Consider the following 20192-nt stretch of genomic DNA (forward strand, 5'->3'; position numbering starts at 1 on the left):
CAGCAACGAAGAGTCCAAGCTACAGGGGGAAATCAACATGCAAGTCCCTGGGCAAAGAAGGGAGTTTCTTGGGCATCCAAAGTAAGATAAGCTAAGGCAGAGCTTGAAAATTCACTGCAAAAGAACAAAGAACTAGTTCCCTTTGGATCAGTTCCTTCTGATTTCTCCTGGGAGGGGAGTCACCAAGATTTACTATCAAGTTCCACCATCCCACTTGATGGCCAACGGAAGAGATAGAGCAGGCGTGTCCAACAGGTAGATCGTGATCTCCTGGTAGATCACCAGGCGTTCCTGGTAGATCCTGGTTGATCTCTGGCCCCCCAGCCATTTCCTTAGAAAAAAAGCAAAAAACCCACAACTTTGCCTTTCTCCAAAAAGCTCTACAACTTTGGCTTCCTAAAAAAGCTCAACAACTTTTGCTTTCCAAAAAAGCTCAAAAACTCTGGGTAGATCATTGCTAGTGTTTTGTTTTGTTTTTACAACAATGGGTAGATCACTGCCAGTTTTTTAATACTGTGAGTAGATCGCAGTCTATTGGGAGTTACAGGTAGGTAGCCGTGTTGGTCTGAGTCGAAGCAAAATAAAAAAAATTCCTTCAGTAGCACCTTAAAGACCAACTAAGTTTTTATTTTGGTATGAGCTTTCGTGTGCATGCACACTTCGTCAGATACACCTCGTCTATTGGGAGTTGGACATCCCTGAGATAGAGGATCATCAACATATATCAGAATAAATAGGACCGTAGCTGCATCCGACCCTTCTGACCCCAAACAGTCATCTTTTTTTTGTCAGAGGACAGTATGGGAAGAGACCCAGGACAGGATACAGACACAAACCTTCGAGACCACCCAAGCATATTCAACCTCAGCAACTTTTACATTTTCTGACTTTAGATTTAAGGTCATGCAAAGGGAGCCTGGCTTTCCTTCCAGCTCCAAAACATCTCTCCTTTCGCACCATAGCGGGAGCCGAATGGCAAAATCAGGAAAAATTAGATTAAAAAAAACGAGGTTTACCTGAAAAGGCAGTTCTTGGATGAAAATCCGCTTTTAGTCCCTCTTCCAGCAACCCATCAATGAGGGGGCTTTCAGAATCAAGTCATCCAAGGAGAGGGAGGAACAGTACAATGGTAAGCCACGCCTGTTTGCCTTAACTTGAACCTCAGAGGGAAATTTGACCTTGCAGAAGCTGGAAAATAGGGAGGATGTTCTCACCAAGCCATCAGATAAAGGGGAACTGCTTAGTTTTCAGGGAGAGAAAGCGATGGCGTCAGGAAGCTTCTAGACAGCAAGGCAAGTTGCCTGTAGAGTTTTCCTTGTGAAAATATCCCCATGTGTACAATTTATAAAGACATAGCATGTTTAATGGGCGAAGCACTTGTCCAGGGGCATCTCTCAAAACCCAAATCTGAGGGTCTTTTTTTGGAAAAACTGACACGGAAGAGAGGATTCCATGATTTTAGTTACTTAGAATCATAGGATTGTAAACTTGGAAGGGACCACTGAGGCTCATCTAGTCCACCGCCCTGCAATGCAAGAATCTCAGCTCAAGCCTCCATGACACATAGCCAGCACTAGCAATGTTCATTTAGGTTCAGCTAATATCTGATCAGAAAGTTGGCGGTTCGAATCCCTGCGACGTGGTGAGCTCCCGTTGCTTGGTCCCAGCTCCTGCCAACCCAGCAGTTCGAAAGCATGTCAAAGTGCAAGTAGATAAATAGGGACTGCTGCGGCGGGAAGGTAAACGGTGTTTTCGTGTGCTGCTCTGCTTTGCCAGAAGTGGCTTTGTCATGCTGGCCACATGACCTGGAAGCTATACGCCGGCTCCCTCGGCCAATAATGCGAGATGAGTGCGCAACCCCAGAGTCGGTCACGACTGGACCTAATGGTCAGGGGTCCCTTTACCTTTACCTAATATCTAGCTCAGTACTTTGGTCGATGCACGGGCTTTAAAAGCCAACATTCTTTGCGGTGATGGAGGATATTGTAACCAAAATGAAAGCATTACACACACCAGGCTTCAATTGTGCTTTAACAGAACTAGCACTAAAGAAATTAGCAAGCTCAGTTTCAGGGGAGATTGTTATGGCAATCTCTTGGGAATTGGACGTCCCTGACTTAGACTATCTTTATATGGTTAAATTTGAATGAACATTCCTATTGAATGGAAAAGAAACTCCATGGAGTGGTTTATCACTATAGAATAAATGTCTGGCTGATCTATTCATTATATGTCTTGGGACTGAGGACAGACTCCAAGAATGAGGCAGATTTGTTAACAATGTACATCCCAGTATTAAATGTGTTACGATGGATCACAAACCAAAGGTTCATGTTCTGTGTATAGTTGTTGTTGTTTTTTAAGGAATCTGAAGGCTGCTCCCTACAGAAAACTTACTGGTGTGTTGTTGTTTTGGTACAATATGACACGTCATCATGCTGGGTATTTAAGAAGAAACTGTTATGAGAATTTTAAGATCATAAAGGTAAAGGGGCCCCTGACCATCAGGTCCAGTCGTGTCCGACTCTGGGGTTGTGGCGCTCATCTCGCTCTATAGGCCGAGGGAGCCGGCGTTTGTCCGCAGACAGCTTCCGGGTCATGTGGCCAGCATGACAAAGCCGCTTCTGTCGAACCAGAGCAGCGCACGGAAATGCCGTTTACCTTCCCGCCGGAGCGGTCCCTATTTATCTACTTGCACTTTGATGTGCCTTCGAACCGCTAGGTGGGCAGGAGCTGGGACCGAGCAACGGGAGCTCACCCCATTGCAGGGATCCGAACCGCCGACCTTCTGATCAGCAAGCCCTAGACTCTGTGGTTTAACCCACAGCGCCACCTGGGTCATATATATATATGATAAATGTTCATAACTGTATATATAAACCACATATCTGAAATAGTACAAGAGAGCAATCCCGAAGCCATTTTGACTCTCCCAAATTGACCTCAAATATTTCTCTGCAATATTACACCTCCCTGTAAATACAGTCTGGCAGGTATCTGTTAAGCTGAGCAAACTACCGGTATCAAGATGTGTAAAAGATTCAGGAACTAAAAGTATTTACCATCTCAAAGGAATGACCAGGCTACCCAGGAAATGCAATCAGATAAGGCATTATCAGGTATCCTGGCAGACAGGAGAGAAGCAACACACTCAAATTTCTGCTGGGGGGTGGTCTTGGCCTACACCCCTTCTGTGATGTATGTATGACAGTTCTGGGAGTGGTCTTGGACTCCAGGGGTGGGCAACTTAAAATTTCTATATACTCGGTAAGAGCTTGCACACCTTTGTTCTGCGTCTCTTCCCCCCTTCCTGTGTGTGTGGGGAACACCCTGTTGCAACAGCTTTTAATAAAGATCAGGCTTAACTAGCCGCCTTGCTTTTCACTTGAATTCTGCTCTGGTCTCTGTCATTTTTCTAGCCGGTTGTTGTTTAGTCATTTAGTCGTGTCCGACTCTTCATGACCCCATGGACCAGAGCACGCCAGGCACTACTGTCTTGCACTGCCTCCCGCAGTTTGGTCAGACTCATGTTGGTAGCTTCGCGAACACTGTCCAACCATCTTGTCCTCTGTCGTCCCCTTCTCCTTGTGCCCTAAATCTTTCCCAACATCAGGGTCTTTTGCGGGGAGTCTTCTCTTCTGATGAGGTGGCCAAAGTATTGGAGCCTCAGCTTCAGGATCTGTCCTTCCAGTGACAGTGACTAGCCGGTAAGGGAAGGACCGCTTTTAACTCCTATAACAAAACCATGCATGCATCCAAACACTCAGAAATGGTGTAACAATCTGTGTCACTAACCCACAAGCGTGTGCAAGCACTCATGTGCATTCATACACACGCCACCGAGAAGTCTTCGATATTTTACTGGAGTTAAAGACATGTGCTTTTTATGAATATGTGTTTACCCTTAACCTTATGCCCACAAGAAGTTCTCACACCAAAAGAATAAAGAAAGCTGGGCTTATTGTATGAAAAAAAAAGTGGCAGAAAAAAAATCACAGAAGCAAAATTCCATTATCAGGCAGCAAAATCACACAATGCAAGCAGGCAACAACCCACACAATACGTACGCATCTTGATCTAAGGCATGGGTAGGCAAATTAAGGCCCGGGGGCTGGATCCGGCCCAATCGACTTCTCAATCCGGCCTGCAGACGGTCCAGGAATTAGCATGTTTTTACATGAGTAGTTACGGGTAGGTAGCCGTGTTGGTCTGGGTCGAAGCAAAATAAAAAAATTCCTTCAGTAGCACCTTCAGTAGAAGTGTGCATGCACACGAAAGCTCATACCAAAATATAAACTTAGTTGGGCTTTAAGGTGCTACTGAAGGATTTTTTTTACATGAGTAGAATGTGTCCTTTTATTTAAAATGCATTATTTGTGGGGCATATTTAAAATGCATTATTTGTGGGGCATTCCTTCAAAATATAGTCCGGCCCCCCACAAGGTCTGAGGGACAGTGGACCGGCCCCCTGCTGAAAAAGTTTGCTGACTCCTGATCTAAGGAGTAACAGAAATACCTGACCATTTTCAAACAGGGAGCTTGGCAATTTTGACACAAAAACCCACACTAAACAGCAAGGCAGAAATGGAAAGGGAAGAATATACCTGTCCTTGAGAGAGCTGGAGAAGTTCTATTGAGGCATCTGCGGCTGGGAATCTGGGTTTTTCAAATAAATGTTTAGCTAATGCCTCCTAATAGGGAAAGGAGGGACTTTGAAAGGAGCAAATCTCAGGAGCATTTCTCACATTGCCCATCCTAGTGAGGAAATGACTAAAAACTGACCATCCTGTTTCCTTAACAAAAGGATCATTGACACCGATGGCGAGCCATTAACTGAACCTGGTCATATTTTTGTTTGTAAAAAGGTAAAGGGACCCGTGACCATTAGGTCCAGTTGTGACCGACTCTAGGGTTGCGGCGCTCGTCTCGCACCAGAGCAGCACACAGAAATGCCGCTTACCTTCCTGCCAGAGCGGTACCTATTTATCTACTTTCACTCTGAGGTGCTTTCAAACTACTAGGTTCGCAGGAGCAGGGACCAAGCAATGGGAGCTCACCCCGTCGCTGACCTTCTGATCGAATAGCCCCAAGGCTCTGTGGTTTAACCCTGGTTACAGGTAGGTAGCCGTGTTGGTCTGGATCGAAGTAAAATAAAAAAATTCCTTCAGTAGCACCTTAAAGACCAACTAAGTTTTTATTTTGGTATGAGCTTTCGTGTGCATGCAGAAGTGTATCTGAAGAAGTGTGCATGCACACGAAAGCTCATACCAAAATAAAAACTTAGTTGGTCTTTAAGGTGCTACTGAAGGAATTTTTTTATTTTACTGGTTTAACCCTATTTATCTACTTGCACTTTGATGTGCTTTTGAACTGCCAGGTGGGCAGGAGCTGGGACCGAGCAACGGGAGCTCACCCCGTTGCAGGGATTCGAACCGCCGACCTTCTGATCGGCAAGCCCTGGGCTCTGTGGTTAAACCCACAGCGCCACCCACGTCCCTTTGTTTGTACTCTGCCTTAAATTGTCCCACGGAGGATAATATTGCTAGCCTCATCTGCAAATGTGTCCTGAAGGCATCAGGGAAGACATCCTGAGATGCTCACACCTTGTAAAGGGCAACAATCCTGTTTCCTTGAGCATCTCAGGTTGTCTTCCCCCAATGCCTTCAGGACATGTTTTGAGATAAGGCTGGTATCAGGCTTGTACACCAAGGTCGAGCCAGGTTCATGGCGGAAAATCTCATGTCATATTCATGTCCGTCTTTATATTTGTGTTCTACAGAGATAAGTCATAGAAATAAAATAAAATAAATTCCTTCCAGTGGCACCTTAGAGACCAACTAAGTTTTGTCATTGGTACGGGCTTTCGTGTGCATGCACACTTTTCTCCTGCTCACAATGGAAGCTGAATGAAATATTTTTACATCCAATTTAGGGACCAATGTCAGGAAAGAGGGTGTCCTAGAAAGAAGATCCCTCCTCTTCAGGGAGGGGGGAATTTGCGGGCGGAACCCGCTCTACGCATCGAGCAGGGGGGCGTGTTCGGCCCCCTGCTCAGCCTATCCTGCTGCTGCGCCCAGAGTCCTGGCTGGCCAATAGGGCCAGGTTGTGGGCGGGGTTTACCTGCTTCAAATAAGCGCGGCAGCCTCCAGATTGCCCCTTTTCGTTGCTGCTCCTCATCGGATCTCCCGCCCACCCTCCCTTTAGGTTTTTTCTTAGAGTGTTCACCTTGACCTTGCTATGGACTTTGGTTGGTCGCCTTTGGTTGCCCAAGGGGCCTGGTAGGAATTTTTTATCCAATTGGCACCGGCCTCTTGGTTTTTTCGCCTACCTCATAGCAATTCGTCACAACTTCTTTTGGTATTGGGCGGTAGGCATTGGAATATGGAGTTGTCTGGTGTGTTCGAGGACTGGTTGTGGCCATCATCCAACCCTCCTCTTATAGGGGTATCCCCTTAAGGGATCCGGCGGTCGTGGATCCCGTCCGATGCCCTGCTGGTGGCTAGGGCCATGGCACGACCCCGGTGGCACAAGGGTGAGCTTTCAGTTGTATTTGCATCAACAGGCTCCTTCCTTGGGGTGTTAACCCGATATGACCCCCCCCCCTGAGCGGGGTGGAGTCACGCTTGCTAGAGAGTCCAATGCCTAAGCCAGTACCTCTCACTTGCTCTAACCAATAAAGTTGTGGCCTTATTCTACCCATTAACTCAAATACCATGTGTCACTGTGTCTTTATTTCTCGCGGGGGGCGGGTCCTCGAGCAGCAATGATACTTAAGTAGTCATTCCATAGAGCTAAATCGGTGGGACAGGTAATTTCCTGAATGCTGATGATTGTACCTATAAGATTTCTTGGTTGCACTTCATGGATCAAAAATGTTATCCAGAAATACCAAAGAGTGCTCTCAATGTTTTGGGCCAACACTGCCATTAGATTTTGTGTATATAGACTTATTATAAAGCTAATTGAATCTTCATACTCTTTTTAAATTTTACATTGTTGCTTAATTAGTCGGGGATCATTTCCCCCTCTTTTAATTTGAGACATGTAGGTAATCATAATATATTTGGCTAAGCAATTATCGAAGGGGTCTGGTGCTTTTCCCCCCTTTGCTTTAAACTTACAAGAAAGGAATGTCAGATGTTTACAGTGGGAGGGAGACAGTAAATTTCCCAGGTGCTGTTGCAACAAGCTGGCTTGGAAAATGTGCTCCTGGCTTCACTGTTGTCTCCAGCGGCCCCTAGAGGCCAAAAGCAAACCTACCTTCTCAGCTAATGTAACAAAAGCTGGATTTTCTTGTGTTTCTAACGGTGTCTATCTGTTTTAAACTTAAGGTAGACTACATTGCAGGGCTGTTGCAGTCGCTTCTGTTTCAGCCAAACTTTCCACAATATTTTGTGGTGGAAATGATGGTGGTTGTGGCTAAAACACAGGAGGCTACAACAGCTGCTACTGTTTCTGAACAAGAGACAGACTTCCTTCGAATTACACCTAATTTAAATCATACAGTAGCTGTCAAGTTTTTGCTTTTCTCGTGAGGAAGCCTATTCAGCATAAGGGAATTTCGCTTTAAAAAAGGGAGAATTTGACAGCTATGATTTAAATACAGGATTCAACACCATCCCCTGTAGGCTAGGGGCAGCTGTTGCTTACAACCCGGGGGGGGGGCCTTGGGGGTTGAGAGGGAGGCAAAAATGGAGTTAAAAAATAAACGCGAGGATTTGAAAGGGGTCGTCTTTATTTGTTTACTTATTTAGAACATTTGTCCCCCGCCCTTCAGCCAAAAAAGGCTCCCAGACTGGTTTATATGAATCAAAACGAGACATTTGCTACCTACATGCTTACATTCTAATAAATAAACAAACAGACCAATTATTTTTTTAAAAAATATAACAGACAAGGGACAAGGGGAGAAGAGGAGAATAACTCTAAACTCAGGCATCAATTTCAAGACAGTTGTTCTGATTGTTGGCAACCCGGAGCACAACTATTGGTGGTGAAATCAAACCGTTGGAAGGTTGCAGTGCCTACTGTGGCTGTAGGGACAATAGGGGAGAGACATGTTTTGTTGCTGCTGGGGCAGACAAAGGCATCCGGTTTTGCTGCTGGCTGCAGATGCGCAACGGCGTTTCTTCTCTCTGCACTCCTCCCAGCGGTCATTCCTTCTCTGGTCACTGCTGTGGATGCACAAGACTATATCCAGACCTAGTGGTTGTCTGCAAGGGATTCCCCCACGGTGGGGGTGATATTGCCAAACTTCATGTCAACCTTGCAAACATCTTTGTAACACAGAGTTGGTCTGCCAACGGACCTGGTGCCTGAAGACAGCTCCCCATAGAGCGCATTCTTGGGGATCCTGCCCTCTTCAGTTCTGTGGACATCACCAAGCCAGCATAGAAGTCGCTGAGACATTAAACTGAAAATAAAATAAATAAAAGTGCGAATGTGCTGGGAATGTGGGCTTGGGAGAGCATATCTTTGAGACCCTGTTCTCCCATGCGATGGCCAAAACCCTCCTGTTGCATATTGACCAGCTGGCATCGTTCGGAGGCAGTAACTGGGGCCTTAGGCTAAGTGAGTTTAATGACCTCTGCTTCCTATCCTATCTCTGCCACTGAGGTAGCTTCAGGAAATGGCTGTCCCTTAATGACATTTGAGGGAGAGGAGGCTTGATGGAGCTTGCCTGTCGCTGCAGAGCCAATCGAGTGAGCTCTGGTCCTCAGTTTTCCCAGTGCTGGAATGGCTGCCTCCATTATTCTGTTTCCAGGAGCTAAGCAGTCATTTCATAGAATCACAGAATCGTAGAGTTGGAAGGTAACCCCAGTGGTCATCTAGTCTGACCCCCTGCAATGCTGGAATCTCAGCTAGATCATTCATTACCTATGGTCATCCAACCTCCGCTTAAAAACCTCCATAGAGTTTGGGAAGGGGGGAACCTTATTGGTTATTTCCGGAATCAGCATTCTGATTGGCTAGGGTGATAAAACCACGTCTTCATTGGTGAGAGTGTTCCATTCTCATGCAATCAGCGCCGTCTCTTGGAAGCTAAAGGTGAGTATATAGAAAGCAAGATTTGGCTGCAAGCATCTCACGTTTTTCTGAACCACCGTTTCCTGAGTTTGCTGCGCTTCCAAGGCTGCCCTTAAGATATGCACGTTCTTGCACCCGACAGCGCATTAAACGTACAGTAAAGCAAGGGGTTTTTTTTCACCGGCAACGTTGCTAAGTAAAACTAGGAGATCTGTGTAACAGCCAGACGTAGCATCGAAGGGTGTAGCACCGAGGCTTATTACAAGTGGTGGGCTCTCGTGAAGGAAGACAGACAACTGATAGAATCAACCAGTCGTGGGACGAGAGTCCCGAGCTCTCTCATGACCACATATTTATCAGGTACAGTATGGAAAATGCATATTCACAAACCATAAACCAATCATTACAGCACACCTATCTAGCATTATCCAATAATATCAGCAGAACACACTTATGCCCATTTATGCTCAGACCTATTGTTCTCCATAGCATGCTTGTCCCTCATGGGTAACTTGTGCCCCTGGGGAATGAGTAACTAATGATGGATGTGGAGATGTTCCCCATGACTGGCGTGGCCTCCGAGGAATGGATAACTTGTGATGTATGGGAGATGTTCCTCATGGCTGACTTGGCCTCTGAGCATCATCTATTTTTTGCGGTATGTGGAGAAGTGCAGACTCTACATCCCTGGCTCGTTACGCCTAGCCGATGTTGCCATGGTGCCCACATACCACTTGAGAGAGAAGCGCGGAATGAGCGCGGAATCACCACTTGATGCCTTTGGGATGTGGCTGCATTATTCCCACAGATCTGGAAACACGAGCCGCCTGCCGCAATGCAGCTTTGGAGTGGGGTGAGATGTTAATAATTGCAGAGGAAGGTAAACCCCAAACAATAAGCTGCATGGAGATGGCACACTCTCCAAAAGCTGGTCCCGGAATAGTGGAGCCAGCAGCTACATAGGTCTGAAAGTGTAGAAACGTCCCACTTGTTTCCCCATCCACCTAGCAATACTTTGTACAGTATTGGCTTCTAAAGTTTGGGGAAAGAGACATATCAATATGAAGGCAAGTCATATTTCCGACAGATTATCTTGTAGTCTCGTTATTTTTGCTCTCCTAGCCCGTTTTTAGGTTTGTGCTCTCTCCCAGATCACAATTTTTCTACATTTCCAATGTCTCAGTATTGCTGAACCATTATCCTTCATACTCTCCACTGCATATACGGTACCAAAATGTGTTTTTTTTTACACTACTTCCCAGCATTTACAATATTTAGATCACCTCACCTCATTACTGGGCACGTCTGGTACAATCCAACGCGTTTAGACGCGATGTTGCCCTTTCTAAAGGCTCAAATAAAATTAAGATAACCGAGATTACCTAAGCAAGATAAACGCTTTTAGCAACCCAAACTGTGTCAGCTCTTTTCATGAAAAGGTGGGCGGCCCTTAAAAGGGCCTTTGAGCTAGTTTGTAATATACAGCCTTGATATTCTGATCAGCCACCGAAGCCGTACAGAGTGCGGCCCTGACGCTTCAGAGCGTACACGACATCCATGGCGGTCACAGTCTTTCTCTTGGCATGCTCGGTGTAAGTGACGGCGTCGCGGATGACATTTTCCAGAAACACCTTCAGCACGCCGCGCGTCTCCTCGTAGATCAAGCCCGAGATGCGTTTGACTCCGCCACGGCGAGCCAGGCGGCGGATTGCAGGCTTCGTGATACCCTGGATATTGTCACGAAGTACCTTGCGATGCCTCTTGGCGCCTCCCTTGCCCAAACCTTTCCCACCTTTCCCACGACCAGACATTGTAACAAGTTAACAATTCCTGCGTTTGAAGAATGAAGCGAAGAGTTGCTAGCCGCTTCTTTTATACAGCAAAGTCCGACCAGAGGGAAAACTGTAAAGGAACACGTTATTGTTTGACTGAGCCACGCCCTCTTTCCAAACTCCATAACGCGATAGGCTATACTTTCCACCAATCAACTGCTGGAAATTTTAAAATCTCCAATCAAAACCGAACTATCTCCTCAAACAGATATGTGCCTTTGATTTGGGGAGGATAGTGCTGCCAAGAGAGTTTGATACTAAGTACAGTACTGTAATCTGGAAATGGTGCAGAACAGAATGGAAAAACAAAACAGTAGTGTAGAATCGGGGGAAAAGAGTAAAAACTATTGAAACTGAAAAACCTGAAAACTCATCCTAACATTTCCAAAATTGTGAGGAGCAGGAATTAGAAAAGCATACTGGTATAATATAAATTTCAGAGGTTTATGTCGCATTAGAATTATAAAATTGTAGTTGGAAGGAATCCCAATGGTCATCCAATCCATCTAGCGTCTTTCATTGCATGGTTCTTGTAAACCACTCCCTTAGGCCCACAATTAAACGAGGATAACGATCAGCCCGAGTCTATAAGCTAAGGCATTGGGTGCTGCCTCGATGAAGGACGTCCAGGTCTCCTTTTACGCTATTAGCTTTGGGTCCTGTGGCAGAAGTACAAGGACACATGCTTTTCCCAACACCGTATTTACACGCGTGCAGAGACAAAAGAGATTGTAGTTTGCTTGTTTGACTTTAAATTTAAATTGTGCTCTGAATGCAAGTACCGGTCATAGTTTGTCACGTTAAAAAGAAACCAGTCAAAGATACTCCTTTTCGTTTTTTAACACCATGTAATATGGTCACCCTTGTTTATTTCTCAGACGGAAGAGCAATGACGTAACCCTTTTTTTAAAAAAAGCGGAACATGCAAATATAAACTCGTCCCAAGTGACATTTCTATTGGCTCGCGCAAGTATATCGAGTAATTTAAATGTAACTTTCTGGTTGGTTGCAAGAAGGCACATTCTCATTGGGTGCCATTCTCTTTCGCCCAATCAGATTTGACAGAAAGAATCCATCGGGCGTAAATAAATAGGCGGCTTGCAAGTTTGTGCTGCTCATTCTGCTCTGCTCTAGGTTGTAGTAGTTCTTTGAGGATTTTGTTGTATGATGTCTGGCCGTGGAAAGCAGGGCGGCAAAGCTCAGGCTAAGTCTCGCTCGTCCAGGGCGAGTTTGCTGTTTCCTGTGGGTCGAATGCACCGCCTGCTCCGCAAAGGGCACTATGCGGAGCGCGTGGGAGCCGGTGCCTCTGTCTACACGGCGGCGGTGCTGGAGTACCTGACCGTCGAAATCCTGGAGCTGGCCGGCAACGCAGCGCGGGACAACAAGAAGGCGCGCATCGTACCTCGACATCTGCAGCTGGCCATCCGCAACGACCAGGAGCTGAACAAACTGCTGGCCAAAGTCACCATCGCCCAGGGCGGCGTCCTGCCCAACATGCAGCCGATGCTGCTGCCCAAGAAAGGGTGAGAGCCACAAACCGAAGGCCCAGTAAAAAAGCAGGCTGCGGCGTCTGGCCCCCACAAGGCTCTTTTCAGAGCCATCCACCTTGTCATAAGAGAGCTGAGTTTATATTTCTGAAAGCTTGACTGGATTTCTGAGAAAGCTATACAGTACTGTGAATTTATAAGCACTGCACTCCGTCATGGGCATAGCCAACCCCCCCCCCATCAGTAATGAGGTGCAGGGGCGAACTGGAGCCTGCCGCGATTTTTTAAAGACTTGTTAGCCCCGCCCCCCAGCTGGCCCTATTGGCCAGCCCTGAGCGCGGCAGGTAAAGGTGGAGCAGGGGGCCGGACCCGCCCCCTGCTCTCTGCGTAGAGCGGGTCCCGCCCGCAAATTTCCCCCCTCTCTGAAGAGGGATCTAACCAGCAACTGCTGCCATCTTAACAAATGCCTGCGCGCGCCCCAAACAAAAATTCCGGCTAAGCCCATGCGCTCGGTCTGCCTTCCTGTTCCCTATTATCCATTTTACCTTCCAAGGATCTAGGTGGTGTTTCCACCCCTCGCCCAAAGAACACATGTACGCCCCTATGTTTAAATACAGGCTATTGTAAGGCAGCGGTTCTCAAAGAGCGTTACTTGTATGGCAAGAGAATGGCAATGTAGCGGGAAGATCGGAGAAACGAACATTTAAACACTTCAGCGCAATATGCATAGTATACCACACATAAAATACTTCTGGAATATGTAGATTTCCCCAAAATATTTATTATAAAACAAATAGTAAATATTCTGAAAGTGGCCCAATTACCGGTACCTTGAAAACCACTGTCTAAAGTTTTGGATTAAGTATAGCCATGATAGACAATATGGCAAGTTTACAACTCTTTTCATGAATAGGTAGGCGGCCCTTAAAAGGGCCTTTAGCTTGCAAGTTGCAGCCTTGATATCTAGGAATTAGCCACCGAAGCCGTACAGAGTACGACCCTGGCGCTTCAAAGCGTACACGACATCCATAGCAGTAACAGTCTTTCTCTTGGCATGCTCGGTGTAAGTGACAGCGTCGCGGATGACATTTTCCAGAAACACCTTCAGCACGCCGCGCGTCTCCTCGTAGATCAAGCCCGAGATACGTTTGACTCCGCCACGGCGAGCCAGGCGGCGGATTGCAGGCTTCGTGATGCCCTGGATGTTGTCACGAAGCACCTTGCGATGCCTCTTGGCACCTCCCTTGCCCAAACCTTTCCCGCCTTTTCCACGACCAGACATACTGACTAAGAACCTTCGTACAACAACACAAGAAACAAAAAGCGGCACAAAGAAAGGTTGCCTCTTCTTATATAGAGGAATGTCCGACCAGAATGAAAACTTAGGCATACTTTTTGCGTGGCAGAACTCTGTCTCAATTTCGTCCAATCAAATGCACTCCATTTGCAGCTGCTCAATGAGAGTTCTTTGGGAGGGGGAAACAACAACCAGGCTGTGGCCCCGCCCCACTTTGCCCTCTTGCGTGATTTTGTCTAGCCAATTGCTGCTCAGCCCAGGAAATTCAAACTTTCCAACGGACAATTGCTCAGTCTTCAGCCAATCAAGACTGCGAGAGCGGTCTATAAATAACCAGCAACGGAGCTCATTGACTCATTTGTCGAAGCCCCTACAGTCTTTTCACTTGTTTGCAATGGCTCGTACTAAGCAGACCGCTCGCAAGTCCACCGGCGGGAAAGCGCCTCGGAAGCAGCTGGCGACCAAAGCTGCCCGAAAGAGCGCCCCGGCCACCGGGGGCGTGAAGAAGCCTCACCGCTACCGCCCTGGGACTGTCGCCCTGCGGGAGATCCGTCGCTACCAAAAGTCCACCGAGCTGCTGATTCGCAAGCTGCCCTTCCAGCGTCTGGTGCGGGAGATCGCGCAGGATTTCAAGACTGACCTGCGGTTCCAGAGCTCGGCGGTGATGGCCCTGCAGGAGGCCAGCGAGGCTTACCTGGTCGGCCTTTTCGAAGATACCAACCTGTGTGCCATCCACGCCAAGCGGGTCACCATCATGCCCAAAGACATTCAGCTGGCTCGCCGCATCCGCGGAGAAAGGGCTTAAGGCCTTCCATTGTCAAAGTAGGGGCTTTCCTACGTTCAAAAACCCAAAGGCTCTTTTAAGAGCCACCACATAATCTTAAAAAGCTGGTAATTACGGCAGTATTTTGTCTATTAAGTATTAAGCACCAGTTGCTGGGAATGTGCAGTTTACAGGAGTCCCACAAGGATCTTGCCGTATGCCCTGCTTCCAACTACCCACACCGTTTACTGCATTACCCTACCGTTTTTTAAAAATATATATTTCAAGGAAGCAACCACTTCTCCTCACACACCCCATTGCCACGTGGTGTCTCCCCTTAAAGTTGCAAGAACATTGTCAAGTGACTTGGCACGGATAAAAAAGCCGGGGGGAAATTGGCAAAAGGAAAGCAGATTAAAATGAAAGCCTAGAATTGCAGCAATAACGTTACTACCACGTTTGCTAAACGGGGTCCGGTATGGTTTCGAATTGGATGAGGCACCGATTTTTTTTTTAAGGGGTTGTACGGTATTCTACGAACTGCGGCACTTGCATCACATGATCCAAAGTACCTCACATGGCAATTCAGCACTTTCTTGAATTTGTGGGTGGCTCTTAAAAGAGCCTTTGGGGTTAAAGAGGAGCGCTGCTGCCTCTCGCGCAAGCCGAGCAGGTCCTTCCTACTTCTTTTTCGGCGCCGCCTTCTTGGGCTTGGCGACTTTCGCCTTGGGGGTCTTGGGCTTCGCTTTGGGCTTGGCTGCCTTCGCCTTCGCGGGGCTCTTGGCGGCCTTCTTGGCTTTGGCCGCCGCCGCCTTGGGCTTCTTGGGGCTCTTGGCGGCCTTCCTGGCGCCTGCCGCGGGCTTCTTGGCCGGCTTCTTGACGCTCTTCTTGGTCGCGGCTGCCTTCTTCACCTTCTTGGCGGCGCTGGCGGGCTTCTTGGCCGCGGGCTTTTTACCTTTCGCGGAAGCCGCCGCCGGCTTCTTCTTGAGCGCCTTGTCCTTGTTGTCCGCCTGCTTCTTGTTTAGCTTGAAGGAGCCAGAGGCGCCCGTGCCCTTGGTCTGCAGCAGGATCCCTCGGGTCACCAGGCCCTTCAGGCCCAGCTTGATGCGGCTGTTGTTCCTCTCCACGTCGTAGCCGGCGGCCGCCAGCGACTTCTTCAGCGCTGCCAGGGACACGCCGCCGCGCTCCTTGGACGCCGTCACGGCCTGGGTCAACAGCTCCGTCACGCTGGGGCCCGAGGCCTTGCGGGACTTCGGCGCGGCGGCCGCCGCCTTCTTGGCCTTCTTCGCGGGAGCCTTGACAGCCGGCAGCGCGGCGACGGGCGCGGCGGGAACCTCTTCAGTCATCCTGATCCGAAAATATGCCGCCCACCGATCACAACGTCGAGTCACTAAAGCAGAAGCTGAATGGACGCGGCGGCCGCGCTGCCTCGTATTTATAGGGGAGGAGCTGCGCCCTGATTGGTGGGTTCCGAACACGGCGCTTTGACAGCCAGACCTGGGCTCCTGGTCCGGGCAACTTTTGTGTTTCTTAACCCGCACAAAAGAGTCGATTACTCCGAGTCCCGTCCGCGGATCCCTTCCGTTCCAGGCTGGATCGATGGGGAGGATGTGGGCTTTCGGGGACCTGGTTTTCACGCTCCGGGGTAGCAGGGCTCCTCCGTAAAAGAGCGGGGAACTCAGCCTCTGCTCGCTTTCCCGGCCTGAAAATTTGCAAACTTTTGCTTTTCGACGAAAATAGCAAATGCTGCTTTTAATAAGCAGGCGCGGGAGGTCCGGCATAAGGTAGCCCGGGGGGTCTGCACCTGGCCGGTGGAGAAAGGAAGGCTTTTCGGCCGGGAACTTCGCGGCAACTGCTTCTTTCATCGAGTCAAGTAACACATCTGACAACGAGCTTCGGTTAAATTGCTATAAGGCATTATTGCAATGCCGGCCCCAGAAAATGAGCGACAGAGTGATGGAAAGGAATTGGGATTATTTGAAGAGGGCCGGTTTGGACGGACGAGCAAAAAATTGCACTTAGGTTTTAAAAAAATGGGGCTTATTTAACACCTTTCTGAAAGCCATCCGCATTTGTCTTTCTTTGATGCTCCCTAGGCAAAGAGGTCTGGGGATATCAGCCTATGGAGCTTGTCATTTCTGTCTTCAAATTAATTTAAGCAAATAAATCTAGATGTCACCAGAAGTTCAACACAGTGGTCTCTTTGGGGGAATAGGCGAGGTGTAGAGCTTCTCCTAAATGCAATCCATTGGGAGTTGCTTGTAATTAAACTTGTGTGTTTACCCTATATTGGCTATACAAAACAGTGTCTTTTAGCAACTTAAAAACTCAACCAATTTGTGCTGTGGCATGACTCTCAGGAGACCTGTAGACGCAAATATTGCAATCGGGCCATGGAGTGCAAGTAGCGCAGTGCCTGTGTGGTACCGGTACTTCTGTGCCAAGTTCAGAAGAAGTGTGTAAATTCAGAGCAGCTGTGGCCGCCCAGGACTGCAGTAATTTACCAAGTAACTGAAAGAACAGATTACCGTAGCTTCACACAACCGATGAAGAAGACTCTAGGGCAGGTGCCACAAAGAATCTATCAGTTATTGAAGGTGCCACAGGATGCATTTGTGTGTTTGCTGTCGGAGGAAGCACACACACAAAAATCCCTGTGGAATGTGTTACCTAACCGGCATGTGTGGAAAAGCCGCCACTCATACGTGTATACAGAATGTTGTTTGTTGTTTAGTCCTTTAGTCGTGTCCGACTCTTCGTGACCCCATGGACCAGAGCACGCCAGGCACTCCTGTCTTCCACTGCCTCCCGCAGTATACAGAATAGTGAATCTTAATCAGAATTGGGACTTGCTCCCAAGTAAATGTGTGTAAGATTTCCTTCTCAGTCAGTTTTGTTTGCTTAAAAAAACAAAGATCATATCAAAAAGGGGAGGGACACCCAGTTAGGATTTCACAAACAAACCCAAGATTCATAATACAAATGAGTTTTGGGGTTTTCTTGTTTTTAAAAGATCTTAACACAATGCCTGCTCTCTTTCTTTCCAGCAAAGAAAGCTGTCTTACAGATCATGTATTTTATCAGCATCTGCTAGCAAATCAATTATCCTGACAGGACCTTGTTATTCCAGAGAGATTTCTGAGTAGTACTATCATAAATAAATCTCTTTTAGGGTCCTTATTTAAGGGGGAGTATAAGAAGAATGCCCATTATAATCCACAGAGTTTTGCCTGCATACATTGTTGATTTATTTGATGTTCCTAATCTACCTTCTACATCTACAGGGTTTGGGGTTTGGTAAATTACCTTCTCAGAGGAGCAAAGCTAAGTTCATCAAAATACACCTGGGACTCTAGGATGGTTTTTATTAACACAATATTGTGATGGAACAGAAGTTGTTCTTATTAAAGTATTTCTAGTGAATCTTCACAAGCATGAAGACAAACCACTCCATATTGCAACTGTGTCCAAGTTGGTTGTCTGGCAACTCTTCTTAAAATAGCTGTTATGTGAAACATTTTGGAGCTTCACCTGGTTAAATGTAGCATCACTTCAGCACATAGCATAGTAGTGCTTGGTGACGTGGTACAACGTTGTGTCAAAAGGATTATTCCCAGGTCTCCAAATAGCTACGCTTCAGAGACATACATTTTGCCAGTATGATATGTTTCCTTTTTTACTCATCAGACCAGGACCATGGAGAGGCAGTTTCAAATCTCAGCCTTGAAGCTCCCTGCCTGTGTGACCTTACGCCAATCACTCTCTGGCCCACTTTACAGGGCTGGTGTAAGGATAAAATGGGCGGGGGTGTAATGGTGGCAGTGAGATCATTTATGCCACACTGGGATGGTTTAAAAGGTAGTAAAAAGGAATAATATAGGTTGGAACTTCCAAAGTCCCTTCCTTGCCCCAGGCAAGTTTTAAGATCTCATGTGCTGATCTTGAAGCTGTGGTGGAGCAATATACTAAGAAATCAATCGAAACCTTTCCACTTGTTCTACTACGGCAAAGCCATCCATTGCAACACAGGCGACATTAAGGACTCGACAAACAGACGCACCTTCAGCTTCAAGGTGTGGGGCTCCCTTTGCGCATGAAGTTCCAGGTTGTTTCTTCAGTCTATTACTCTGAGCCACATGTGTGAGAAAAGCATGCAGCGAATACGATCGGCATATCATAGAATCATAGAATCGTAGAGTTGGAAGAGACCACAAGGGCCATCCAGTCCAACCCCCTGCCGAGCAGGAAACACCATCAAAGCATTCCTGACATATGGCTGTCAAGCCTCTGCTTAAAGACCTCCAAAGAAGGAGACTCCACCACACTCCTTGGCAGCAAATTCCACTGCCAAACAGCTCTTACTGTCAGGAAGTTCTTCCTAATGTTTAGGTGGAATCTTCTTTCTTGTAGTTTGAATCCATTGCTCCGTGTCCGCTTCTCTGGAGCAGCAGAAAACAACCTTTCTCCCTCCTCTATATGACATCCTTTTATATATTTGAACATGGCTATCATATCACCCCTTAACCTTCTCTTCTCCAGGCTAAACATACCCAGCTCCCTTTAATATATAATAATAATATATCGGTTTTGTTATCTTCAAGAGAAGATGGGAGGGCAGGAATGAAAGCCCTTTTTAATTATGTGATTCACGTAGAGAGAGAAAAGGCAGGCAGCCCTACCTCCTGCAGCTCTTCAGATTTTGTTAGTTTCCAACTGCACACACACACACACACACACAGACACACACAGACACACACACACACACACCTCTTACTCCAGAGCTTTCCAAGCTGTGTGTCGCAACACGTTAGTGCATGGGTAGGCAAACTAAGGCCCAATCGCCTTCTCAATCCAGTCCGCGGATGGTCTGGGAATCAGCATGTTTTTACATGAGTAGAATGTGTCCTTTTATTTAAAATGCATCTCGGGTTATTTGTGGGGCATAGGAACTCATTCATTCTCCCCCCCCCACCCAATATAGTCTGGCCCCCCTGCTGAAAAAGTTTGCTGACTCCTGCATTACATGTGTCGTCTGCAGTGTGTAGATGTGTCAGAAGAACACTCCCTGCGTTCCTCCCGGGGCTGGATAGGAGTTACGCTAGTTTAACCTCCGGTTTGCTAGTAAAACTGAATTACTGTGTCATGAAATGATGCGTGTCTAAAAAGTGTGTGACCAACTTGAAATGTTTGGAAAGCTCTGCCCATCTCGTTCAGCAGCCTTTACCAAACAGTTTTGGACTACAAGTCCCATCAGCCCCCAGCCAGCAGAACCATATGATGGGATGGGAGCTGTAGTCCAAAACACCTGGAGGATTAGACAAATTCCTGGAGGCACAAGGGCTATTGATGGCTGCTAGTCAAAATGGCTCGGCTCGGCCTTCACCGTCTGAGGCAGCAATGCTTCTGAATACCAGTTGCTGGAAACTTTGGAGAGGGCTCTTGGGCTCAAATCCTGCTTGCAGGTTTCCCGTAGGCATCTGGTTGGATGCTGGACTAGATGGGCCACTGGCCTGATCCAGTAGGCTCTTCTCACGTTCTTCCAGAGAGCAACAGGTTGGTTTGTGCTCTACGGGAAAACCATAGTTTGAGACCATCTAGGAGCAGGTCTCGTGTCTCAGTTGGATACTGACAGAGCATGTGCAAAGGAAGACCCTGTTCACTAGGCCAAAAGCAGAGCTCAGGTCGATTGATAAGCATACAGTGGTACCTCTACTTACGAATTAAATGTGTTCCAAACGCACATTTGTTAGTAGAAAAAAACTGTAAGTCGAATCCCATAGGAATGC

At 47.3% G+C, this 20192-nt stretch overlaps 4 protein-coding genes and 1 pseudogene across 4 annotated transcripts; 2 read left to right on the forward strand and 3 right to left on the reverse strand.

Moving 5' to 3' along the window:
* Nucleotides 1-10432: 10432 nt before the first annotated feature.
* On the reverse strand, nucleotides 10433-10880 carry LOC118094267 (histone H4). Its single transcript, XM_035134470.3, has one exon. The coding sequence runs from the start codon at nucleotides 10836-10838 to the stop codon at nucleotides 10527-10529; it is 312 nt and encodes a 103-aa protein (XP_034990361.1). The 5' UTR covers nucleotides 10839-10880; the 3' UTR covers nucleotides 10433-10526.
* Nucleotides 10881-11880: 1000 nt separating this feature from the next.
* On the forward strand, nucleotides 11881-12411 carry LOC118094263 (histone H2A type 2-C-like; annotated as a pseudogene).
* An 849-nt stretch (nucleotides 12412-13260) lies between these two features.
* Nucleotides 13261-13736, reverse strand: LOC118094265 (histone H4). Its single transcript, XM_035134469.3, has one exon. The coding sequence runs from the start codon at nucleotides 13734-13736 to the stop codon at nucleotides 13317-13319; it is 420 nt and encodes a 139-aa protein (XP_034990360.2). The 3' UTR covers nucleotides 13261-13316.
* LOC118094257 (uncharacterized) lies at nucleotides 13261-16699 on the reverse strand. Its single transcript, XM_088656058.1, has one exon. It carries the CDS (start codon nucleotides 16269-16271, stop codon nucleotides 15087-15089), a length of 1185 nt encoding a protein of 394 aa, XP_088512184.1. The 5' UTR covers nucleotides 16272-16699; the 3' UTR covers nucleotides 13261-15086.
* LOC118094260 (histone H3) lies at nucleotides 14038-14448 on the forward strand. Its single transcript, XM_035134463.3, has one exon. The coding sequence runs from the start codon at nucleotides 14038-14040 to the stop codon at nucleotides 14446-14448; it is 411 nt and encodes a 136-aa protein (XP_034990354.1).
* Nucleotides 16700-20192: the final 3493 nt, after the last annotated feature.

This window comes from Zootoca vivipara, chromosome 12, assembly GCF_965207765.1.
Source record: "Zootoca vivipara chromosome 12, rZooViv2.hap1.1, whole genome shotgun sequence".
In the NCBI taxonomy this organism is placed as follows: Eukaryota; Metazoa; Chordata; class Lepidosauria; order Squamata; family Lacertidae; genus Zootoca; species Zootoca vivipara.